Source organism: Colossoma macropomum, unplaced genomic scaffold (genome assembly GCF_904425465.1).
Source record: "Colossoma macropomum unplaced genomic scaffold, Colossoma_macropomum, whole genome shotgun sequence".
NCBI classification, from domain to species: Eukaryota; Metazoa; Chordata; class Actinopteri; order Characiformes; family Serrasalmidae; genus Colossoma; species Colossoma macropomum.
The window spans coordinates 25797466-25824215 of record NW_023494810.1 but is presented as its reverse complement, the minus strand read 5'-3'; the positions used below and the strand labels follow the sequence as shown (position 1 = coordinate 25824215).

Here is a 26750-nt window from a genome sequence, read left to right as displayed (position 1 = left end):
CAACAAGGCTGCTGAAGATCCTTTAAGTCTTGTAAGCTGTGAGGTAGAGCCAAAACAGGCCAGTGCTACACTTTGAACTCCTTGTCTTGCTCCTTAAACCATTCCCAAACAATGTGTGCAGTGTGGCAGGCATAATCCTGCTAAAAGAGGCCACTGCAATCATGGAATACCATCACCATGAAGGTGTACCTGGTCCGGAACAATCTTTTATGTAGGTGGCACATATGAAAGCCTGGACCCAGAGTTTCCCAGCAGAACACTGCCCAGAGCTTCACGCTTCATCCACCGGCTTGTTCCCACAGTGAATCTTGGTGGCATCACTTCTCCAGGTAAATGCTGCACGCATACCCAGCCATCCTCGTCATGTAGAGGAAAATGGGATCAGACCAGGTGACCTTCTTCCATTGCTCCACAGTCCGCTGATATTATCTGTATCTTATCTCGACTGGCTCACGTTGTGCGTCACCATTGTTTGAGGCACAGTAAGCACTGTCTATCAGCCGTGTGCCACCTTACCCGGACGCGTGCTGAAAGAATGTGACCCAATATTAAACGTTTGCAGATTTCCTCGTGATATCCTATTTCTAATTTTATCAACACAGCCCCGACAAAAATCCGAGACGCTGAAAGGTCAAGCGTTTTACATCCACCGCTGTCCAATTTACATATCCTTTTAACAGCTGAACATTTCCTGCATGTTTGAAGATGCATCTCAATGTCAGTCTCTGATCGTGTGCGTCGTCTCACTGTTTTTCCAAGAATTGTCCTTCGTAAAAGAAAACAAAGCAATAAACTTTGAATAAAGTCCATCAGGCCTGACCAAAATCCTGCAGCATGAAACCAATTGCTCCTGAAAATAAGAGGTTTGCAGAGTTCATAATTAAAACAGATGCTATTAATTAGGTTTTGACTAAGGACAAATGAGCAAAATGGCCACTCTCCTATTTATATTGTTTAGGTTAAATCCAGTCAGACAGGCAGACAAATGCATTTTGTCACGAACAGCTGTGCTCCTATTAAGACAGGGGGTAAAAGCAACAGAGGCTTGCAGCCGGAACTACTAATTAGAGGAAGAGGGATCTTTCCCGGAGTCGTCTGCTAGTGCGCCGCAACGCAGCTCTGAATGCGGCTAATTTACTAAGAGATTCATCTTGCTTTATGGTTTGATAGGACCATTTTACTTCATGCTGGTTAGCATATGCTCCGAATTGCTCTTTGCACAAACACACAGGAATGGGTGCGAGAGGTAAAAGAGCCTATTTGATCACCGCACAGCTAATATTTACATTGCCTCTGGTGAGATTCCGCCAGTCACACATAGCTTCAATCAAGCACACTAATCACAGGCTAATTAACTTAGATCCTTGTTCTCAGTTTTCGTATAAACACAGTGGTAATGCTGCATGTCATGGTAAACAAAACAGGGAGGCACAATGATATCGGGATTGTATCAGTATCAGCAGATTATTGCTTAAAATAAATGGTCAGTGTAGGAGAGATGTTTAGATTTGACTGATATTTCCAGCCGACATCCGATGACTCATTTATTGTGTTCCAGAAAAACAAAGTCTAGGTGATGCTAGGCTGATATGCTAGGCTGATATGACATTGCATTTGCAACCCTACAGACAAATATTATACAGTACTGAAACAAAGTTATTCATTTTTCAGTCTTAAAAAAATCTGAAAACATACTTAATAGAAAGTTACCCAGAAGTCTCAACAACTAAATAAAACATACTATTTGTTAGTATTTAGTGTGTCCACCCTCTACCTTCATTACAGCCCCAGTTCTTTTCAGGTGACTTGCTTTCAGTTTTTCAAAGAAATCTGTTGAGACATTTTTCCACACCTCCAAAGTTCAGTCTTAGAAGTTGGTTGCATTTGCTGCTCCTCACAATCCAAGTAATCTCAAACACATTGGCGATGTTGAATTCTTGACTGGGGTTCTTTTTACTTTTGTTCACATCCTTTCAGATCCTTCGTGTTGAGTTGTCTTCTCACAGTGGAAGGATGGACAGAAATACCTGCACCTGAGTGGAGCTTGATTTTCTCCTCTCTCTCAAAGACAAAAGCATTATTTTTGCTGTTTATCTGATGGGGACAGTCTTGGTGCTCTACCTGGTCTTTCACAGTTGTTAGAACTCTCATTTTCTTATCCTTTGGTGCTACCACACCATCCTCCCGGCTCTGACATTTGTAAAGACTCCATTTCCCAGAACTCTCTGGGAAATCACATGACCCATGGACTTCTGCAATCCACCAATCAACACACCAGTTCACCTGAATTTTAACCTGTGTCACCTGTGCTGTATGTCATATAACTAGCTATAGTTTAGTATATAAGCCGGGGATACCAATGAAAGCTTTTTCCATCCAAGCCACAACTTGTATTGTTGAGTTCCATTTTCTCTAGATCTTTTAAGCATTTTCTGAACTCCAGTCCTCATTTTCACTTATTTTTCATTGACTTTTCCCTTCCTTATGCAAGTTGTCTAAATTATTCTTAGATCTGATCTCCTCAGAGATACCTACTGAAAAATGAATAACTTGTATTTAATGACTGTTTTAACTGGAAATTACATAAAGAGTTGTCTCTGAATTTGGCACAGTACTATATTTCTCTGTAATGCCAATCCAGGTGAATTTAGTCTCTAATTCTACTAATTTTATGTTTATGGATCAGTATTTGCAGACATATACAATAAAAGTGTCAGGTTTATCAGTATAGGCCCAGAATTCCCATATCAGTGCATTCCTAGTAAAAATAATATTTAAAATTCATATGTATTTAGACTGCACCCTGAGATAGTTATCAGTGTTACATATGTACATTAAGACTGTAAAAATGCATTTATGTTTTATGATGCATCGATCTGAAGGCAGCCATTCAACTGCATCAAAAAAACTGACAAAAAAACACTGGAACTGATGCTAGAATTAATAGGCTTTTATGGAGTTTCTGTTAAAAAAATTATAGTTTTTTTTTGATACTCTGTAAAGTCATGTTGAGCTTTGAAAATGTGCTTCTTAATAAACTTCTATTGTCATATTAATGTTATTATTCGGGGTGGCGCAGTGGGTAGCACTTTTGCCTCTTAGCAGGGGTTCAATTCCCCAGCCCGGCAACCAGCGTCCTTTCTGTGTGGAGTTTGCATGTTCTCCCCGTGTCTATGTTGGTTTTGTCCGGGTACTCTGATTTCCCTCCACAGCTCAAAGACATGTGTATTATTATTTGTCATCATCAATCATTTTTGTACAAAAAATGCACTCGTTTTCGAGACATAGAACAGCACAATATTTCAACACCGCTGTCATATTTTGGACCCCACATTCTTGACATCAATGAGAGTGAACATTACTCAGCAAATGAGGTGATCGGCCTGCCAAACCATCAGCATTAAGTAGCAGTAATTCTAGCGTCCTACTGCCCAAAATCCTTTTTGCTGTAGAAAAACAGAAAGATACTGTAAGCTTGCTTTGACTTTTTTAATGGAATACATCCTTCTACTTCCAGAATTAAAGGAAGCTCTCACATAAACGGCTAGAAGTATTCCATTTTTTGCTTTCAGCCTTTTAGCTCCTTTCACCTCCATTCACCGTTGGTGTCTTGCTATCATGTTTTCGATATAATGAGAGAAACAGGAATTAGCCAGGCTCTTAATAGAGCACACAGTATGCTGTTGTCTGTGTACCATCATAAAGTAAACGCAGTATAAGGTTTTCCATACAGTTTCATTCGACACCATTCCAAAGGCATGCCGGATGATTAAATCTAAAGTGAATAAGGTGGTGCACAAGACTAAGCTGAGGAACCCTCGGTCCAACACCACAGAGACAGCACTGTAGATATCAATTAGTTTTGAAGCTCAGACATTAAGCCTTTGCTGACTACAATCCTTCGTCTCCGAGGGGGTTTAGCTAAAGGAGCATCAGGAAACAATTTATTCTTCATAGACTATAAACAAACAGGATTGGGGGAGTTAATAATGTTAATTGGACTGCGCTCGAGTGAAGTACGCTAGGTGGTTCAATAGGCGCCCGGCGCGTGACAAGTAGCGCTCCTAAGACAATCAAAATCTCCGGGCAATCTACACGGAGCAGAGTATAATGTGTCACTCGGAGAGGAACAAAAAAAATCCAACACTAACCAGGGCCCACATACGCATCAATGACTTTCTCCACACATAAAGATAAACTGGTTATGGATCCATTATGAAGAAAAAGCCATTGATCTGACTACTCTATATACGCACAACTGAGTTATGCTGGCAATGATGTATATATTCAGGAGTTTTTTAATGTACTCCAGACCATCATGCTCTAGAAGCAAGATAAATGACCCTCCTAAGGAAGACAAATGGCTAAATTCTTGAGTCCCTCCCCCCAACTAGAAACCCAATTTCGCCATATGAATACTTAGATCGCTCTTCCGTCCTTGTGTAGCTCTAGGCTGGGGGAGTTAGTAAAAATGCATTCGCTTCCATAGAGTGCGCCTCTTTTATTCAATCATAGGGCTTCTTTTTTTTCCTTTAACTCCAAGCACCTGATTGCAATAACGCTGGTGACAAATGGGGCCAGCGCACTAACATAGCAGGTGTGCAACATGCACAAGATAATCTGTTTTCATAAAAGGACCGGGCAGGATTCTAATTTAGAGTAACTCCATGTTGAAAACGAGTTTATAAAATATGGAGATTACTCCACTTGGTTAAGGAGCACAGAGAGCAAGTCCTCTCCATTAAAGCTTTCAGCGAGGTCCACCGCCACCTATCTACGTGTTACAGGCCTATTAAGGCACGACGATCGAACCAAATCATAAGAAATCACATCAGACCTCTGCAGGCCGCGCCACAAATGGATGCGCGTCCTCGGCCAGTCCACAGTTTGTCCACTCGAGCGTAAAATCCTATCTGAAATCTATTTCAATTTGACCTTGTTTGTATTGACAATCTATATCATCTCATCTCGAACTCAGAGTGGCTGAAAAATTGCCCGTCATTAAGTTGGCAATAAAAATAAAGATTAAAAAGGGAGTTCTCTATTTCACCCCATTTCTGATTAGGGACAGGCCACAGATCCACAGATTAGCGCCTTTCTAAAAACATCCTATCCACATCCTTTAATAATTTACACTGCTTATTTTTAAACATGATTCAGGAACTGGGCTGGAAGGTGGCAGCTGGTCCTGGAGTTGGCTTGCAGAGTGTGAACTATGTGGTTAAAATTGCTTAACTCCTTACTACCCACAGTTCCAAACCAACAGCAAGGCTGAGCTCTTAAAAATAAAGGTCCCTAAATGGCTCCTGGCTTGGATGGAAAAATCTTTCATGGTATACAGCCTTTATGATGTGGAGGTTCTTTAAACTTTAAAAAAGGTTCTTCATGTATGCACATCTTGTTAAAAAAATGGGTGTTAATTTTCAAGAGTGCACCAAAAAGATAAGAAAATGGGACTTCAAACAATCGTGCAAGACCAGGTAGACCACCAAATCTGTCACCGTCAGATAAACAGCACTTAACCCCTTAACAATCCAATGTTTTGTAACTTACTTCTATAACCTAAGAATATCTCCATTAGTTTGCATTGAAGTCCCTGTAGTTACTGAATAATAAGCCTTTGTATGAAATAAACCTGGATTGTTATGGGGTTAAACTTTCAGCTTTAAGAGAAAATCAAGCTCCACTCGGCTTCAGGTCTGAAAAAATCCACAGGCGTTTCTGTCCATCCTTCCACTGTGAGAAGACAACTCAACACTATGAATCTGCAAGGATGTGGAGCTGTTAATAAGCCATTATTAAGAAAAGGAAATAGACAAAAAAGAAGAAAACCTGTTGGTCAAACAAAGAACCTGCTGGTGTTGTCAGAACAGTAGACTGTCCACCCCAGTGTCCAGACCTCAACATCACTGAATGGGTTTAGAACTACTTGGAGAAGCAGAAAATGCCACCAACTTATAAGACTGAACTGAAAACTGAAAGCAAGTCTCCTGAAAAGAATAGAAGTTGTAATAAAGGCAAAGAGTGGACACAGTAAATACTGAATAAATGATATTATTGGTGAAAAATAAAGGCTTAATGGGCTGACATTCAAACAGCTACTTGTTACTGTGTTGTATATGCAGTTCTTATGCACTCGACCCTCTTTATATTCTTTTTTTTATGAAAGATTTTACATCAATACATTATTCTCTAAACTTCAATAAACTTCAAAGTTTAAAACTGTGTTGAGCCATCACTGAGAAAAGGAAACAATAGACTGGCCATCACAGAGTCCAGACCTCAACATCACTGAATGTATTTGGGATTGCTGGGATCCTCGGAAAAAGAAAATGCAACCAACTTCTAAGACTGAACCCTGATTTCTTTGGAAAACTGAAAGCAAGTTTGAAAAAAAGAAAGGAATCTGAAATTAAGACAAACATAATAATACTGAAATACTACATGCTGTAAAATTGTTATTAAAATTGTTACTGCAGGCTTATGGGCTAACATCCAATCAGCTACATGTTACTATGCAGTTTCTAAACACTGATTGACCTTGTATGTTCTTTATAACTGGTCTAAATCTGTTTTTTTTATGATTTATGATTGCAATGCGCACACATTTCTGCATGAATACATTATATTAACACAGTCACTGCTAAAACCGAGTAAAATGTATTTTGAAATACAAAAAAATGCATTGATGTAATACATTTTATTCATGTAGAAATAAAGTTGTTGTAAGTTCAAGGCATCACAGCGTACAGCCATGATACATTGCATGATAACCGCAAAGCGTACCATGACGTAATTAATCATGATAATGATAACATATCGTCATAGTTCCCAGTCATAACAGTGGCACCCTCAACTCAGTCCAACTTGCAGCACAGAACTTCCAGGCCGAAGAAATAAGTCCAAAACTCCATTTTAGGATGCCGTAACCACTAGAAGCGGTGATTGAGGACGTGGGGTTCGGTGCGGCGGAACTCGCGCCTTGCTGTTAATGGTATGGCCGCAGGGTTGTTTTTCTCTGCTGGGGAGGATTGATGCTACCAGCATGCACTGCAGGGCTAATGAACACGCAGGAGATGAGACGAGGGGGAAGTGAAAGCAACATTAACAGCGGTGGCGGAAAAGAAAAAGGAAAAGAAGGACACACAAGAACCAAGCGCTCCCAAACCCATCCATTAACCAGCAGTGAATATTTACATTCATGTCTGTCCCCCTTTCATAGTGTTTTTCTTTCTTTACGCGTTTTCTCTCAGGTCGGCCTGCGGATTTAAAGAGCTGACTGGATTCTGGAGATTTTGTTAACTATGTACATTAACTATGTTACGGGAGCATTCGCACCCACACCCCAACCTGTTAACCCTTCGAAGTCTGGAGTTTGCTTGGTGACACTTCATTTTGAGTGGTTTGTTTTAGATGAAACAAACACTCAGCAGACTCTCAGTAATATGTTAAAAACATATGAGGGTTAGGATTAGGATTTGGGTTGAGATTGGGAAGGTTAGGGTTAGGATTAGGGCCAGGGTTAGGGTTAGGTTTTGGGTATGGTTGGGGAAGGTTAGGTTTTGCATAATGGAAGTAACATATTAACAATACATCTACTTACTGTAAGTAATGTATTAACTTTTTATTAATGTGTTAATTTTCAACACATATGTTTGGGGGCCTACTCTTGCAATATGTGACATGTATCAATGAACATAAAATATCCACAGAATGTTTCTCCAGCACAATGTTTTATATTAAAACATACATTAAAACTTTTTATTGCAAAAGATTATTGTTAGGAATATGGCCATGATTGATCTTTGTGTCTGGCAGGATTTTAATTTGCTAAATTAAAGTCAGCATTTACCAGCTAATGGAAACTCTTATTTATATGTAATTACATAATAATTACATAGTTAGTTACAAAAAGAATTACATCTACAGTGGAGTGATACCCTGCAACAACAAGGCCCAGTCTGCACTGATTTTTGTTGTTTGTTTTGGTGCCAAGAAATGACCAACAAGGCAAAACTGGTAAACCTGAAAACAAGACTCTGCACAAGTATAGTACTTTTTTTTAAACTGAAATCATAACTAGAAGGGGAATGTTTTTGAATGAACTTTGAATTGACTTGCCAAAGCCGTTCTTAAGAAATCCCATATAACTGCTAAGGTGTTGCTATTTAATTCTAGGTAGTTGCTGAGATGTTGCCAGGTCTTTGCGATGGCATCAAACTGGTTGCCTAGGTATTGCAAGGCCATCGCTATGTTATCCCAGTTGGTTACTAAGGTATTGCAAGGCCATCACTATGTTATCCCAGGTGGTTGCTAAAGTGTTGCTAGGCTTTTGCTAAGTTATCCCTGTTGGTTGCTAGTTGTCGCTGACTTTACATCTACAACAAGGTAGGTATGTTTAACAGAGTGGACAATAAGTGGACACAGTGTTTAAAAACTCCAGCACAACACACACTAACACGTCACCCTCAAGTCAGTGTCACTGCAGTGCTGAGAATGATCCACCACCCAAATAATACCTGCACTGTGGTGGTCCTGACCGTTGAAGAACAGTGAAATGGGGCTAAAAGTATGGAGAGAAACAGATGGACTACAGTCTGTAACTGCAGAACTACAAAGTGCACCTATATTGTGTGCACCTGCTTCACCACTCATGTTGTTCACTGCCTGGTATTAGTTACATGAAACTTTTATACCTACTTTCCTACAAATATAAAAAAGAGCAATTCATAAGGTACCGATAGGAGCCTTTATCGAAGGTCTCTTTTATGAGGGCCCAATCAAGAACTAACCAAAGCACTCTTCTTCAGAAGCAAAGCTAAAAGCCTTAGAATCACTAGTCAGTTCTAAGTATCTCTGCATCCAAGTGAGATTGCAATTACTTACCTCAGCCTTTCTCAATGACAACTCATCGAGTAAACGAGGTCGAACGAGTGACTGTGAGGCTCAGATAAAAGCAGACGACAACCTTTCCGTTCCACACAAGCAGCCCTCCCGCCGAGAATACCCAACTCCAACATCAAAACGGCCCGCGCGTATCTCAGGGTAAACATGGTGGCTCACTTTAAAGATGACGCAGCTCCGGCCAATCATAGTGATGGACTGATAACAACTCAAATGGGCTTGTTAGACATGAGCCATCACAGCATTCTCTCTCATTATCTCAAGGACCAGCCTCTTATCTGAAGAGGACACTGCTGCTTATTTGAGAGGACCTCTCGATATTAAAGGCTTTGAGGAAATACTTGCGTCTTATGGGGACCAAGACTGAAAGGTAAAAACACAGCAAGCAAACGGCTTCAAAATCGGGCAAAACGGACGCGCTGCTGACTATTACAGTAAAAGGACAAGTTTACCAAAGAAATGAACCCTCAGAGGTTATACTATCATATGCAAAAGTTTGGGCACCCCTAGTAAAATGACATATTTTGATGATGTTCTAAATGAATATAAGTACCGATCCTCTACAGAGAACACACTTCTGCACACTTTACTGTACAAGTACCGTTCATTTGCTGTATTTAACATTGTACAGAAAAGAAAACGTACATGTGGTCTGTGGCATAGTTTGTTCTCTGTAGAGGATGTGTTAACTTGTGTTCCCTTACGGCATTTTCACACCTGAAAGTCCAGACCAAGGGCTGAAGCATGGTTCCTGTTTTCGTTGCATTGTATACATTTGATCTGCTCAGTTTTGGTTTCACATTGCAATTTAGCAAGAACACAAAAGACGTTTTCATGGCACACTTGCATCCTGTCATCATCACCTATGTGGGCTGTTTCTCCCTGTACTTGACATTGATCGTTTTGTAGAGCATCTGGCACCAGCATGTTGTCAATTTGGTGGTTAGCCTTCTATTTGAATGGAGAAAAATGAAATCCTCTCTCATCTTCTCAGAAAATAAGGTATAAGTTTTGGTATTTTTATGCATTTTTTCAAAATGACTTTTGTCTTTTTTGTTGGACCAAAGTACAATAAAATATTTTGTCCCCTCTCACCGTTTGCTACAAAGGCTCATTTTTACTTCTCTTGTCGTTATTTTTTTTCTTCTACTGTTCAACGGTTGAAGATAGCCTGCCTCAACGTCCTGTAATTAGTCCAAAAATTCGAACCATCCAAAAAAGTGTTTTGATGCTGCAAAAGAACCAAACCATGCTTCACTTTGATCTGGACCGAGACCACCTCTTTTGGTCGGACCAAATTATGATCCTTTGGTCTTGACCGTGACCTGAGGCATCTTTCACACCTGCTATTTTGGTTCAGACCAAACTGAAAAGTCCAAATAAAAAAAAAAAATACAAATCCATATAGATATGAAAGCACCCTTACAAAATCAACAAAATATGCAATTTGACTGGGGGTATTCAAATGTTTGCAAAGACACAATTTGATATAATAATTTCACATTTATTGAACCAAACACATAAATGCTGCCAGAGATGTGGATCCTAAATCTGAATCTTTTTAGGAGCGGAATTTGAATTTCATGAAAAGTTATTGTTGATAAACTGGCTTGACAAAATAACTGTTCTTTATCTTATTTTGTGATAAACCAGGATGCAGTTTTGAAGCTAGATTCACATAACTTAGAGACTCACATACACATCATAGCAACACCTTAGCAACCACTTGGGATAACATAATGACCAATCGACATCTTAGAAACTACTTACTAGGATACTATAGTAAAGGCCTAGCAACATCTTAACAACCACCTTGTACTGTATATCACAGCAATGACATTGTCAAGTCAACTTCACAAGCTTTCTCCTTCTATTTGTATTCATACTTTGTGTAAAGAAAAATTTACATTTTTGCCAATATTTGCTATTTCCTCACATCAAAACAAACAGAAAAACAGAGAAGAATGTACAGAATGTAAATCAAATGTAAATGAAATTTACTGCATAACTCACTCTGGTCAAAATGGCCATTAAGTACAAGTTATGCATTTTCAGGAGATTTCTGATGATATATAAGACAGATACATTTTTTTTTAGTTGCATAAGTAAGTAGAAAGCCAAAGGAAAAAAGTAATAAGAAAAAAAAAGTGTTTCCAAAAGTTCAAACATCATCAGTAAATGCTCAACATCATTGAAAGTCTTTGGGATTATTTGGAGCGTGAGAACCAGGAAATACAACTGAAAAAAATCTTTAGAAAAACAGAGCAAATGTCCAGAAAAGAACAGAAGCTGAAATAAAAGCAAAAGCTGGACACACTAAATACTGAATAATAAAATATTTTAATGTTTTATTTTATTTGCTTAAGGCTTCTGGTAAAATATATTTCTTGTTTTTTTTCACATCTCTGAGAAATGAACTTGCTTAATGGCTGTTTTGACTGGAAATAAAATAAATGAAGGGTGGTCTCTGAATTTTGCAGTACTGTACATCAATATGTAAATACTTAATTACATTTGAATATGAACCTCTAAGGTTTAACAGGATGCGACCTGGATTTAGCCTCAACTTTGAGTTTAAAGTGATGTGGAATGGTGTAGCTTCAGAGAAAAATGCAAAGCAGATATATGGCTTCTGTTCAGTAAGAAATTAAATGTTATGCTTTTGATGTAAAACCAGATACTTAGGCGGCGAGTTGGAGATGGTGGATCCGATGGCCGCGGGACTGATTAGAGTCATCGGGATTGTGGGGCTGCCTCAGAGTCCCTTAGCTTTACAACCTCCCCTCAAATTACACCATTAACATTTCAATATTACTCAGCACTTCAGGCTACAGCCAGTGCTCACTGCAACTGCTATAAATGTATAATTAATACGGCATTCCATATGCAATAAAAAATGAGTATGTGCACATTAGAGACAACACTATTAATGTATTCAATAAGGAAATTAGCATAAAAAGTGTGGGGTATGTGGAAAGGCCAGTGCACTTGCAACAGCTTCATTGCTGACCATGGACTGAAGGTTATGAAACAATCACTATGGTCACTGCAATATAGGCACTTTGACAAAGGCAGTTAAGAAAACTAGTCTGCACACTTTGAAATTAATCTTGCAATGACATCAAAATAGAAGGTATATGCAATATGAATACATAAATCAGCTCAAAATTAGATCTAGAAACCTAAAAACGAAAAACTACTAGACTACAATCCTAATCTAACACAACAGATCAAGCTAATCAATCTCCTCTGGAATATCGAGGCCTGCATGCTAGATTAGAATAGTGATGCTAACCATGTCCCATAGTCATTCATTCCAAGCTTGCACAAGACTACCTGATTTTCACTAATGAGCTTCTAATGACCTCCTTAATGAAGAAACAGGCCTAATTAGTGAAATCATGGGGGTTGTACCAGCCTGAAAAGGAAACCTGCAGACATTGAGACCTAAATGAACACAGCTGAGAAACCCAGGCCTACTGCGGGCAGCAGTTTATAAGTGGAGAAAACAGTGAAGAAAGTAGTGGATTGAAATGAAATCTAATTTTTTTGTTTGTTTGCTTATTATTTTTACATTCTGCACAACTAAATGGTTAATGCAGACAAAGTCATTCAGACTGGTTTGATGTGAAATGAGCTGTTACAGAGTCAGAATTGTACACAGTGGTGGTGATAGGAACCAAACGTCTGAAGCTTTTTAATAGCAACATCCCAGAATTGCTATTATAAGAAATGGTTATGACTACGCTGCCTGATGCCTGGGACATTGTTTCATAATAGTTTTGACATCAGATTTTCCCTTTAATACATTCATGGTGGAGAGGTACATGCAGGATGTTGTAAGGCAAAACAGTCCCTTATTTTTCAGATTTACCCCTATTTACTCTTATCAACATTACATACAGTATAAAAATTCTGAAGATATGTGTAGGTTTGTTTTTTTTGGACAACAGATAAAATAAAATGGTGATGTTTCACAACCTCTGGTTCCCATCACCACCATCACCCATACCAAATCTGAGTTGGTAAGTTACTCTACAATGAAACATTTCACACAGGAAACAAACTTAATTACAGCATTTTTTTTTCTGAGTTTAACTGAAAAAAAAACATAACATGTAAAATGTGCCCTAACTTTTGCACAGGCCACATTTTGTTTTATCTTTTCCAATATGTAAAATTCAGACATGTAAAATTCACAATTAAACAGTAATTGTGCATTATAATGTGTAGAACCATAGAGGACGTGTACTGTGGATTTTTTTTTTTGGGAATTTCCATGTTTCAAGTAACATAAGCTATTATAAGCTGAGTCTGTGTATTTTTAGGTCTACGACAGTCTGACAAATGCGTTTCCAGGCCTGTCGAGGCACAACTCCTGTTATTTTTCAGAATATCATCACTGTCCGAAAAATGTTTCTGCATAATGTGATCTCATCTGCCCTTCACACTGAGTGTGTTCACATGCACTCAATAATCTGATCATAATCGGGTTTCTGCAGTTATCCAATTATTCAAATGGTCATGTAAACACCATAGTCCAATCTAGAAGTTTGATTACAAAATCCAATAAAGAGAGCTGGATTTTGGCTCAGTAATCAGATGTCTCAGTGTATGTAAACTCTTACTCTGATTTCTTTCAGATTTTTCAGCCTGCACATGTATAAAAACAGGCAGCGGTACCTGAAATAAGCAAGCAGCGTTGCCCTGAGATGATAGCAAAACACTTTTGGAGTGACACTGAAACCAACTACATTCTCAATTAAATGAAGTATTCTTCATCTTCAAGATAATGTATGTTCATATTTTCAGGTAAAGTAGCGCAATGTTTTAAAAAAAAACAAACATTAATTGTTTTACATTACGATTACATCACATCTTCTTCTGTGAGTTTATTGGCTGGTTGCAAAGCATTTCCCATTACCTGATTACTCAAGTGCATTTAAATGCGTTGATCGGATTACTGACAAAATCTGATTTTCTGCAGATATATTAAGATTATTAAGTGCATGATGGACAGAGCAGTGTTCGAACACAGACTGGGCCATAGCTGATGTCACAACATGTCATTGAATAAACAACTACATCACTGCATCTGGTCTCCAGACTCTCTTCATTGGCACAGAAAAAGATCTGCAACAGTACTTATGTTTCACTTATTAAAATCAACAAAATGTGTAATTTGAACAGGGGTCCCCAGACTATTGCACACAACTGTACATTTCTGTGACTGTAGAAATTTTTAAAAATGGGTGGAGTTCCCCTTTACATTTACTTTCTTCAAATATGCACTTCGTTGTCACATAAATAAAAGATATTACATCAATACATTTATTGCCAGAAGGCAAACTTGTGTTGATGTGACACATTTTATTCACAACCAATTCTCTGAAACAGTGACTTTATAGGTGCCTGTTACTTTGGTTTTCAAAGTTTCTACTGGCCCAATCGTCACAAAACATTCACACATTATAATAGGCAGCTTTTTCCTTCTTTAAAGTCCATTTATTACGCCCAAATGTGGACATAACGCACTGACTTTAAATGCAGCAGAGCCTCAGGTCTACCCAAAGGCCCTCGTGTCTCAGAGTATGACAGCCTAGCCTTCACCACAAAGATATAGACAAAGCATTTTAAAGTCGATCTATTAATAATTGACATGCTCCAAGAGTTTGGGGCCCGCAAATGAAATACAATTATTATTTAATACAAGATAAGTGTCACCGAGGCCTCATGATAAATTTAAAGGAAGTGCCTTATTAAGTCCTTACCTTCACCGTCTGTCCGGCCTCGGGTCCGTCCTATTGGGAACAGAAGCAGATAATTAGAAACGGTTGGGAATTAGGGAATATCTCGGTCAATAATTCAGCAGCATTTTAATTTCAGATGAATCGAGGCGCTGCTGTGTCGCCCCATGAATCTCAAAGTGTGTTTTCTTTCCTGTACCTGTTTTCGCTAATGTCCTTGTCCTTGGCAATCAAGGAAGAAAAAAGAATATTAGTTCTTGAAAGGCTGTGAAAGTGCAACTTTCAGAAATACGGCAAAAGTATGTGGACACTACTCCTAATTACCAAGTTTCAGCCACTTCCATTGCTAAAAGCTGTATAAAATCAAGTACAAAGCCATGCAATCTCCATAGACAAACACTGGCAGTAGAATGGGTCATACTGAAAAGCTCAGTGACTTTAAATGTGCCACTTTCATAGGATGTCACTATTGCCACAAGTCAGTTTGTGAAATTTCTGCCCTGCTAGATCTGCCCCAGTCAACTGTAAGTGCCATTATCGTGTAATAGAAGGGTCCAGGAGCAACAACACCTCAGCCACAAAGTGCTGAACCTGTCACCGTCAGAAAAAAACAGAACTGAAAACTTTCATCTTTGAGAGACAGGGGAAAAAATCGAGCTCCAATCTTCCTTCAGATCTGAAAAGAAGAAGTCATTACTGAGAAAAGGGAATAAACAAAAAAGAAGAACACTTTCAAATCAAACAGAGAAGCTGCTGGTGTGCTCCAAACAATGGACTGATCACTCCAGAGTCCAGACCTCAACATCACTGAATGTGTTTGGGATTACTTGGATTGTGAGTGTGGACTCACAATGATATTAGATTATATTAAGCTAGGCTTAATATATGTTAACTATACACAGACAGGCCACTTCATTAAGTACATCTTGTTTCTACACTCAGGATCCACTGTACTTACCATATAGGTGCACTTTGTAGTTCTACAATTACAGACTGTGGTCCATCTGTTTCTCTGTATACTTTGTTAGCCCCCTTTTACCCTGTTCTTCAATGGTCAGGACCCTCAGAGGACCACCACAGAGCAGGTATTATTTAGGTAGTGGATCATTCTCAGCACTGCTGTGGCACTAGCGTGATGGTAGCATGTTAGTGTGTGTTGTGCTGGTATGAGTGGATCAGACACAGCAGGGCTGGAGTTTTTAAACACCTCAGTGTCACTGCTGGACTAAGAATAGCCCACCAGCCATAGTCCTCCAGCCAACAGCGTCCTGTGACCACTGATGAAGAACTAGAAGATGACCAACACAAACTGTGCAGCAACAGATGAGCTACTTTCTCTGACTTTACATCTACAAGGTGGAGCAACAAGGTAGGAGTGGACAGTAAGTGGACATAGTGTTGAAAAACTCCAGCAGCACTGCTGTGTCTGATCCACTCGTACCAGCACAACACACACTAACACGCTACCATCACGCTAGTGCCACAGCAGTGCTGAGAATAAACCACCTTCCAAATAATACCTGCTCTGTGGTGGTCCTGTGGGGGTCCTGACTTGTGAAAAACAGGGCAAAAGGAGGCTAACAAAGTAGAGAAACAGATGAATTACAGTTGTGGAAGCACAACATGTACCTATATGGTAAGTAGAGCTGATAAAATGGACAATGAGTGTAGAAACACGGAGGTGTATTTAATGAAGTGGTCAGTCAGTATGTTTTCTGCATTTTTCCTGTTGCTGAAAAATGAATAAGCTATACTTAATGATTGTTTTGACTGGAAATAAAAAATGAAGACTGAATAATAAAGACAGCAATAAATACACCATCAGAACATTTGTAAATTTTAGACCTTATCTCCTCCCTCTACATAAGAGCTGTATCAGAAACTCAAAGTTCCCAAAGGGTTACGCAATAAACACTTTGGATCTTTTTAATTTTCCACAGCTCTTTATTTCTACAAGAAAATGAAAGCCCTCCGGCACGGCACCTTTTTTATTGGGCGCCGTGTCTACAGTGATGCCTGGGACAATCTCCCGAAAGCAGACACATCTAATCTCCCATCTCGTCTCACTGCCTCTGAGTGAAGGAATATTGATTATTCCCTTTCGTCAGATAAGTGAAATGATTTTCTTTTGTTAGGCCGTACAGGCACAGCAGGAGAGAACCGCTTGGAATTAGCATACATATCAAAGGTTATGCAAAGTAAAGGTACAAAAACGTCTTTCTCCCTCTCCCTGATTTGTTCATACATAATTCCAGCAGGTGGTGTTCTTCCGTTGGTTCTCAATGCATTTGAGGCTTACAGATCACGTTAAGAAAAGCGCTTAAAGGACAATAAAGGCAGTTGTTAAAGAACAATGGGGAGTCCAAACGCGATGCCGCTACCTGGCCTTTATATGCTGTCATATTAGCATTCATTGCCAAAGTTACTGATGCGTACGCGTTTCCATGGTAACTGTGGCACAGTTAGAGATCCGTAGGCCTTTAAGGTGGATTCTAGATTGTGGATTTTAAAAAATAATAACAATAATCAAGACAATAAAAAGAATTAAGGTCTGAAATGATGCTGGTGCAGAACATCAGCCATCATTGTTTACAATAGCTCACAGAAGAGGCTGAGTACAGTGCTGGGTGAGATATCGTCCACAGAGAAATATCAGTATTGGTGCCAGAAAATAACATTGATTTTAAGTTTGAGTGCTGTTACTGGATAAAGCTAGCAGTTTGTTTTTGTTGTTTATGTTCTACTTTGTTCTTTCTGTAATGTGTAATGTACAGTCTCTTATAGTATAAGAACAGCAAGGCCAATTCTTTTGCTTTTGCTACACACTGAAAACATTGGGTTTGAGATCAAATGATGAATATGAGACGACAGATCAAAATTTCAGCTGATATTTATGACACTTTTTCCTATTTCAAGTGAGCAAAAATATGGGGCTCCCGATGTGGTTCCAGAGGGACCGCAAGATTGGTGATACAAAGATATATACCTCATAAAACAGTTGTTTCCGTGTTACATTTTGCTTTGTGCAAAAAAAACTATGAATTTGCGAACCTTGGAAGACTCAGCCAACATAAAATAAAAGGGTGAGGGTCTTCTGATAAACTCTAAATGGAGAAACGCTCTTTAGTCAACATATCGCCGCTTATTGCTCACTTATCCCTATCAACCACCTTATATAGGGACTGCTATACCCGGTTGACTTTTGCTCCACCCCCACAAGGAAAGTATAGTGGTGGTAGTCCGATGTGACCACAACTTTACGTAGGACTATGACTTTCTATTGGGTGAGCTTGTCGCTGAAGGAGGGTCTTTATTGAACTAAAGGGCTGAGTGAGTGCTATACTTGAAGCACTTTTTGATGTAAAGCCAAAAATCAGTGGTGCTAGCTAAGAACTGCAAGCCCAGTTATCCCACTAACTGACTAGACTTATTATTTGATTATTCCTCTGTAATATAATGTGTATATTGGTATGTGTGGGACAGATCGCAGGGGCGAGTAGAGGAAAAGGGGTCACAAAATATCTTCAACCCTAAAAAAGGTGAATACAGGGGTTAAGAACCTCTGGTTTATACAGTTAATAGCTCTGAATGTCTGCTCTTGGTTTAAGCCCTGGGTTTTGCCAATGAAAAATGCATTTTTTGTTAAAAAGCACAGACTAACATGAAGACCAGGGAGCTGCCAATAGAAGAAAAGCAAGCTATTTTGAAGCTGAGTAAAGGGGGAAAATCGATCAGAGCCACTGCACAAGCTTTGGGCCTAGACAGAACAATTTGGAGTGTCCTGAAAAAGAAAGAAACCACTGGTTTCTTCTTTTTCAGACATCAAACGGGTCGACCAAGGAAAACAGCAGCAGCTGATGAAAAACCCAAAAACAACAGTCAGTGGCATCACCATCAACATCCACAGGGCAGGGGTGGAGGTATCACAATCCACCGATTGAAAAGACGTTCAGAAATATAAAAGCTATACTACAAGATGCAAACAACTGATCAGCAGTAAGAATCAGAGGGCCAGATTGTAATGTGCAAAGAAATACAGAGATGAGCCACAAAAGTTCTGGAACCAAGCTTTATGGACAGATGAGACCAAGATTAACCTCTAAAGGACAAAGCATGGAGAAAGAAAGGATCTGCTAATGATCTAAAACAAAAAATGTTAATCAGTAAAGCATGGTGGAGGTAGTGTCATGGCTTGGGCTTACACGACTGCTTCTGAAACAGGACAAAGGTTATTGTAGTGCTCCAAAAAAAACGTACAAAGCGGGTTACTTCTGGAACAGGCTCAATAATCTTTACTGATGATATAACTCATGATGGTGTCAGTAGAATGAATTCAGAAGCCTACTGAAACATTCTGTGTGCCAGTTTATAGAGAAATGCCTCCTAGTCACTTGGAAATTCATTACAGCAAGACAATGACCTGAAAGACACTGCAAACACAACAAAATACTTTATCAGGGGAAAAAAGAGGACCAGAAGAGGAGACTGTAGGGAGAAACCCCTCAAAATAAACATTTTATTTACCTTAATTTACTTTAAGATGGTCTGTTCCTTATACATTTGCACCAAAGGTGCCATGTTCTAAGTTGTTTAGCACATCTAGACTTAAATTGCAGGAAACAAAAGCTGAAATTCTGATCTATATTCTGATCTCACATTAATCTTTTGATTTCAAATCGAAATGTCTTCAGTGTATAGCAAAAACAAAAGAATTAGCTGTTTCAATATGTTTGGAGAAAACCATATTTAATTGAATATTTTTCTTTATTAATATATTTTCTTTATTAATATATATATATAAATTCTATTTTTACAGTGTTCAAAATCTGTCAGTTAACTACAGTCATTTGCTATTTTCCCAGAACATTTTGAATGAATAGTCAAAGAAAACAAACAGTAAGCGAATAGCAATCTTCCTTTCTGGACAGACTCAAAAAGATTGACTACATTCACTTAAATATCATACAATCCCACACTTTTTGTCTAGCAACCCATGCAGACTGCTCACCTGTATGGCAATGGTCAATGACGATGCCTTGAAGTGCTTCTCCACGATGTTGGCCACTATCTGGGTGGTGGTGAACAGGTCAGCCACTTCATCCGGACGCAGGTCACGGAACCGTTCGACCGGCCTTAATGGACACACTAAGACATCTGTAACAATGACTGGTCAAGGAAAAGTTCTATAAGCTCAGCAGTAACACAGTCAAATCACACAAGTATGTTCAAAACACAGGTTTCTCAGTACCCTGGAATTTCAAACCTGACTGATAAACCACTTGGTAGAGGTCAATATTATTATGATTAGGTTATATGAATTATATTAACATCACATTAAGGTTATATTGTAAAGTTATATTATATGTTACTCAAAAAAAATAAAAATAACAAGTATTTGTAGGAGCATTCCACCCACTGGCCAAGTCATGACCAAGTCTCCCCCCTCACACGACCGTGAGGGCAAATGCTAGTTCATGCTTCCTCCAAGACACTTCCTAGCATAACAACTGCTGCTAATGCAATGCAATATCATTCCGCAGATCCACATGCTTGGACGAGAATGCTGCCAATTCTGTTACATCTAACAGACACCCACATTGGTTAGCATCATACAGAGGGATGAGGGACTACCTATTCTATCCACCAGAGAGTGAGGTCAAATACGCTGATGCTAATATCCTGGACTCCCAGCCACAGATGGCTGGGGCATTGCCAAAGATCAAACTAGTGGCAGTACAGGCTGAACAGACAAACACAACACACTATCATCGCCAAAATAACAAAAACATGTAAAATGCACTTAAACACAAGTACTAGCATGATGATAACACATTATAACACAAATACATTTATGTGAAGGAAATTGATCAGAGGCATTTTATCCATTATGGGCAGTGGGGCAGCGCCCCACCAATGTCCACAAGCAAAAAAGAAGACATGACCATTTTGAAATACATTACTCTTAGATTCTCTGTAAGTTTTGATCTCTGGGTGCCTCTGACCAACCAAGTAACCACTGCTATTCAAAATTAACATCTTGATTGACCAACGATTGACCACATTTTCTCCTTTTGAAACTTCTGATGGCAGATATAGTAAATACAGTTTAGCTAACATAACATAGTCTCCAAATTCAGTTAAGATGCTAATTTTGAAACTAATGTTTAAAAAATTAAATCTTAAAATATGTTGACTTTTAATGTCTTGTTAAAATGTTTCAATATGTCTGTTTAACATTATAAGACCTGTTTTGTTAAGTATCCCCAAAAGGGTTTTATAATTATATGCTATAGTATTTTCACATTAGCAGTTTATTAGTATTGTATGTAATTTTTATTATGTTGGTTGTTATTGTCATTCAGCTCATGGTAAAAGGTTTGTATAAACTGGCATGTTGTTTTCCATAATCATGTTTTTGGAGTGATATCTGTTGAATGCTAAGCTGATTGTGTTTTTGATCAGGCTGGCTGTGAAAGGGTTCAGTTGGTCTTATGCTGGTCATCTCTTGGTTGATGTGCTTGATGCCAATAATATGTGCTGTCCTGCTGTTTTGTCAGGCTTTTGCATCAGTGCACCTGATGGACTTGTCTTATAACTCACGATCACTTAAGGTTAGCAGGCTGAAGGTGCTCATTGATTCCATCGGTCAGCACAGTGTGACGTCTAGTGGAGTTCTATCAGTTTATATTATTATTTGTTATCAGAATTTACTGATCCTTAAAATTGGCATCGGCATCAATGTACAAAATTTTCCTATTGCTCGGGCCTGACCAAAATCAAGGTCTTTTCTACACACAGCCGCTTGGTACACACACAGTAATGACGAGGATAGGGGGGTTAAAAAATGGTAAAAATGTTCAATTTGAGACAAAACATTGAATTAATGAAGCTTCTTCCCTTTTGCTTGAGTTAACGGAGTGCTTTTCGACCGTAACCACGCCAACGTGAGGCGCAGACAGAAATGAAGGAGAGATGTGAACCCTGTATTCTTCTGGACCTGCCCTGAATACTAATGAAGAAACACATACACATTCGCACAGCACTGTAACCACAGTACCAGTCAAGCTATTGGAATATAAATGGCTCTGATGGGGGAAGATAGGCTCAATTTGAAATGGAAATGGATGACCGATCCCGATAAGCATCACCAATCAAGAAAGAAAGCTTCGAGTACAGCATCACTTACATACGCACGCACATACACAAAGAGAAGTCGCATATATTAAAATGGCTTTGTCAGAAACGTCGTATAAAAGAAAGATTTTGGGACTGCCAGACCTCACTCTTTCATTTCCTAACCTTTCCATCTCCCTCTCTTCAAAATCAAAGCATTTGACTGAAACTCTTTATGGGGGGTGAAGGGGGCAGCGCTGGAGTTTACTTCTAAATAAATCCAACCACCAAGTTAAAGTACTGCAAGAAACACAGTCCTCTGAAGGCAGAAAGGTCAAGGAACATATTGCTCGGGAAGTTTCACAATCCGCAAGACACAGCAAAGCAGCGTAGAGGAAAGTAATCAAGCCTTTGCGGCTATTTTGAGAGAAGCGCTAGGCTAACAGGCGCTAGCACTTAAGGAGTAAATGTCCAAGGGATGAAAAACATGCTGCAGCTGCCTCGCGGGTCACTGGATCGATAGCCGTGTTCTGGCTACTTCTACCCATAAAAAACACAAACCATTTCTTGGAATTCAGGTTTCAGAGCACTCAGACAGACACAAGGCAACAGAAAGCTACACCATGCTAGCATGAGCTAGATCGGGTCAATATAAACAGAATGTTTAGTGGAACCAAAGTCTCTTTAGAGGAGTCTTATCAACCAGTCCAAAGCCACGTTTGTACCGCACCTCCACCGTTTAGTCCGTTTGAGAGAAAGAACATCTAAAAGTTATAGAATTTTTACAGTTATGTAGATAAATCACTGCTATGGGAACAAAATCTCGTATCTCCAAAATGGTAACTTTACAGGAGAAGGAAAAAATCGACTTTACTTTCAATGTAAGTCAATGGAACCAGACTTCTTACCAAGTAATTTTGGGCCTTTTCCTTTGGTCCATTCATCATGAAATTAACACATAATGTAAAGGGTTACAGGGATTTTCAAACAATGTCAAAAATTTAAAAGGTTAAAAATGGCAAAAATGGAGATATAAGGTTTTGTCCCAACAGCAGCGATATACACTTAAATATAGCATTTTTTCTGCTACTTTTATTGCAAAATTTTTAGTTATTTGCTAAATGTAACATGTTAGAAAAAACTACAACGTAGAAACTTAACTTTGCACAGGCGACATTAATTTTTTTCAAAATGACAGTTTTCATTTTTTTCTCAATATGATAAATTTAGCATTAAACAGTACTAGATCAATGAGCTAGCATGTTCTCGTTCTTTGTCTTCTGATGTTTTTTCCACATTGCATTCTATCTTTCAAGAGCAATTAAGAGGATATGTTAACTTTTCACTAAGAAGGCCAACAAAACATTTGATGGGGGGCCTACACTTGTGCATATGACTGTATGTACCTACACTTTTGCATATGACTATATGTTGGCATATATTTCTATATCTAAAAATGACACATTTACATATATTTAGACTATAAAAAAAACTTATCGTTTAAAAAGAAATGATAACTTTACAGGAGAAAGAAAAATGTAAACATTGATACATTTCCTTCGGGATCAATGAAGCATGCATCCATCCATCCATCCATCCATCCATCCATCTATCTATCTATCTATCCATCTGTCTGCCTGTCTGCCTATCAGTCCGTCCGTCCGTCCACCCGCCCACCTATCTGTCTGCCTGCCTACCTGCCTATCTATCTATCTATCTATCTATCTATCTATCTATCTATCTATCTATCTATCTGTCTATCTGTCTGCCTGTCCGCCTGTCTATAAGTCCATCCGCCCGCCTATCTGTCTGCCTGTATGCCTGTCTGCCTGTCTATAAGTCCGTCCGCCCGCCTATCTGTCTGCCTGCCTGTCTGTCTGTCTATCTATCTATCTATCTATCTATCTATCCATTTAATGGAAGTTAATATAGAAATTATTTATTCAAAATAACTTTGGAGCATTTCTATTGGGCCATGCATCATCAAATGTTGGCACAATGTAAAGAGCAGCTACTGATTTCAAATTATATCAAAAAATGGAAAGACAAAAAACAAAAATGGAGACATGAGGTTTTGTTCTCATATGATGTTATGCAAAATGTTAGCTTGAAGCACACTTTAATAGAAGCTATTGACCTGTTGCTGAATGTTGTCACATTTATGCAAAATGTTTTTCATTTTTTTGACACAATTTAAAAAGACCAGTTGCCCTTCATGATGTGTCAAGTGTCAAAATTTCATGATAAACAGACCAACAGAAATGGCCCAAAGTTACTTGAAAAACATTTATTCATTCATATTCATTTACTTCCATTAAAAGTTAAGAACACTTTTCCAGCAGCAAGAAGGGCCTGGGTTTGATTCCCCGCTCAGGCGACCAGTGTCCTTTCTGTGTGGAGTTTGCATGTTCTCCTCGTGCCTTTGTGGGTTTCCTCCTTTTGCCCCAGTTGCCCCCCACAATCCAAAGACAGTCAGACTAATTGGAGACACTAAATTGCCCCTACACTGTTAGAAATAAAGGTTCTGTGCAGGTACATTTTTCGTTTATCAAGGTACAAACAATGTAAATGTTCCCTCAAAGATACAGCAGTGATTTTAAGGTCTGTTTGTGCACCTTAAATAAGTTTTCCTAGCTGAAAAGTACATATTGGTACCTTTTCATTACCTAATGTTTTAAAACAGAGCAATAAAATAAAAAGCCTATGTGTGTTGAGTTAATACAACTTACAAAATATAATTTCAATGGATTTTGGTACAATTATGATCCCTGACTTAAGGTACTGAGATGTACCCTTGAGAGTACCACTCTAGTGACAAGAGGGGTCCAGTGATAGATTCATACCTTTTTCCTGAAAGTGTGTGTGAGAATGTGTGTGTGTGAATATGTATGTCTGTCTGTCTGCCCTGTGATGGACTGGCAGCCTGTCCAGGGCGTTTCCTGCCTTCCACCCAGTGACTGCTGGGATAGGCTCCAGCACCCCCCACGACCCAGGAGGATAAAGCAGTTCAGAAGATGAATGAATGAATGAAAGCATTAATAAGCGGTAAATCTGTATCATTTTCACTTTTAGAAATGAGACTAGCTTTTGATAAGCCATCATTAGCTTCCATCATAAGATCAAACAGTTCAAGTGTTTGTTCAGACAATTCATCAACTTTTCCATGGCTTCTCTTATTTTCCTATTTCTTTGATTCTAATATTGTACATTTTGAGTCAGTAGAAGCCCATCATTGAAACGACTGCCAGTAATCGATGAAATGACACAGACATGCCAGATTAAACTGAAGAACACTAGAGTATTGATCTTACCAACACATGCTAGAACCTTACAGCACATCGTGAGCGTATTACATCATTGCATTCATCACATGCGCAAAAAAACAACCCCCCAGTGTGTGTATATTAATATATCACCAATGTCATAAATCCACAGGATAAAGTAGATACATCTAGTCAGCGAGATAAAAGAGACGCTTGAAGCGGCTACTTGGGAGTTCAATGAAAGCGAATCGTCACCTCGGATGACAGGCATAAAACATCGGGCCGCTGCTCTTGGAGGGAGATGATTACATGCCGGCGTTTCACGGCACAATGGACACGCCGGAGCCAGGCTCCTCCCTGGAGCCTGCGAGTGTGGCACAAATGATCAGTCTCCGCTGCTTTCATGTTCGGCCCGGCGGAAGGAAATCAGATATCATATTAACTGATGTCTTCCCTCCCCACTGCAGGCCACCACAGAGCAGTCACCAGGGATGAAAAATTAGGACTCGGCTTCAAAAGAAGAGACAAGGCGAGAGAGCAGGAAGAGGAGGAGCGAGAGAGGAAGAGAGAGCGAGAGAGAGCGTTGTTTAGTGTTGAACGCTTGCTGTTTAATTGAAATCGCTCTGTAATTCCATCACTGATCCACTTTGTTTTGTCTTCATCATAACATTCTCGTACGTGTAAGGCTCAATCAGCATCGCTAATCCTGCCCCGCCTGCAAATACACTCTAAACTTTGTATTAACTTGCATGTAAACAGTCAGTAAAGTAGCTTGTTACCATTTAAGAAAATGTTGCTATAGTTCGGTCTTTTCTACCACAGAGTGATGCAGAGAAACCTGTTTGTACATTTGTTACAGGTAGAGTTGATTACTGTAATGCTCTTCTTAAGCTGGGGTTACACTACACAGCTTTTACCCCGATTTTAGCCCCAATTCGCAGTCTGGCTGTGTTATTTGGCTCTAGTCTGCAGATTTTTGAGTCAGTCTGAGTCGACAGTTGGAGACTCAGATTTTTGGCCTCCCGATTGCGTGTCAGACCAGTCTGAGGTTATCAAACGTATGATTTTTTCGATCAGATTTTAATGTGATCTAGTAGTGTAAACTGACCAACGACTCAATCTGAACAGATTCCTGCAACAGCCAATGGAAACTGAGAGTGCAAACGTGTGGAGCGAAGCTTTTTAATGAGATGAGTTTAAGGCATGAGCACAATCGAGTTTATGTACATTTAAAACTCTAAAAAATAACACACTGATCACACTTTTAAATACATGCTCCTCACTTAAACACGTTTACCTGCTGCTTCTATACTGTATCAGCACAAACAGCAGCAGTGAGCCGCTCCACGTTTGTTTATTTGCGTCTCCTAGTAACGGGAGAATGGAGAGTTTCTGTGAGTTTGGTCAAATTCCGTGAGCTCCGTTCAGTTTAGCAATAGTGTAAAAGTTGAGTAGTGTGTGATCCCTAATTGTTTTGCGTGTGATCTCCAATATTTCAGTTGCCTAAAAAAACTGCAAAACACAGTCGTATAGTGTGAGATGCCCAGTCTTTTTATAATCTGTTAAGACTTTAAAAGTCATGTAGTGTATCCAAGGCTTTACTGGGCTTCCTATGAAAACAATCCATCCTCTACAACTCGTAACAAAAACAAAACAGAGAGATAATATCACTCCCACTCTGAAAGAACTGGCTGCTTGTATCTTTTAGGATAGACTTTAAAGT

General features: G+C 39.1%; 1 protein-coding gene across 3 annotated transcripts in view; it reads right to left on the bottom strand.

The window, feature by feature from the left end:
- fhit (fragile histidine triad diadenosine triphosphatase) overlaps nt 1-26750 on the bottom strand; it is a 413951-nt gene that overhangs the window by 75623 nt on the left and 311578 nt on the right. For all 3 annotated transcript variants that reach the window (XM_036560040.1, XM_036560039.1, XM_036560038.1), the window contains 2 exons: nt 19660-19805; nt 14676-14705 (listed from right to left, as the gene is read on the bottom strand). In XM_036560040.1, the coding sequence (XP_036415933.1) occupies nt 14676-14705; nt 19660-19805 (176 nt within the window). The remainder of the gene's footprint in view (nt 1-14675; nt 14706-19659; nt 19806-26750) is intronic.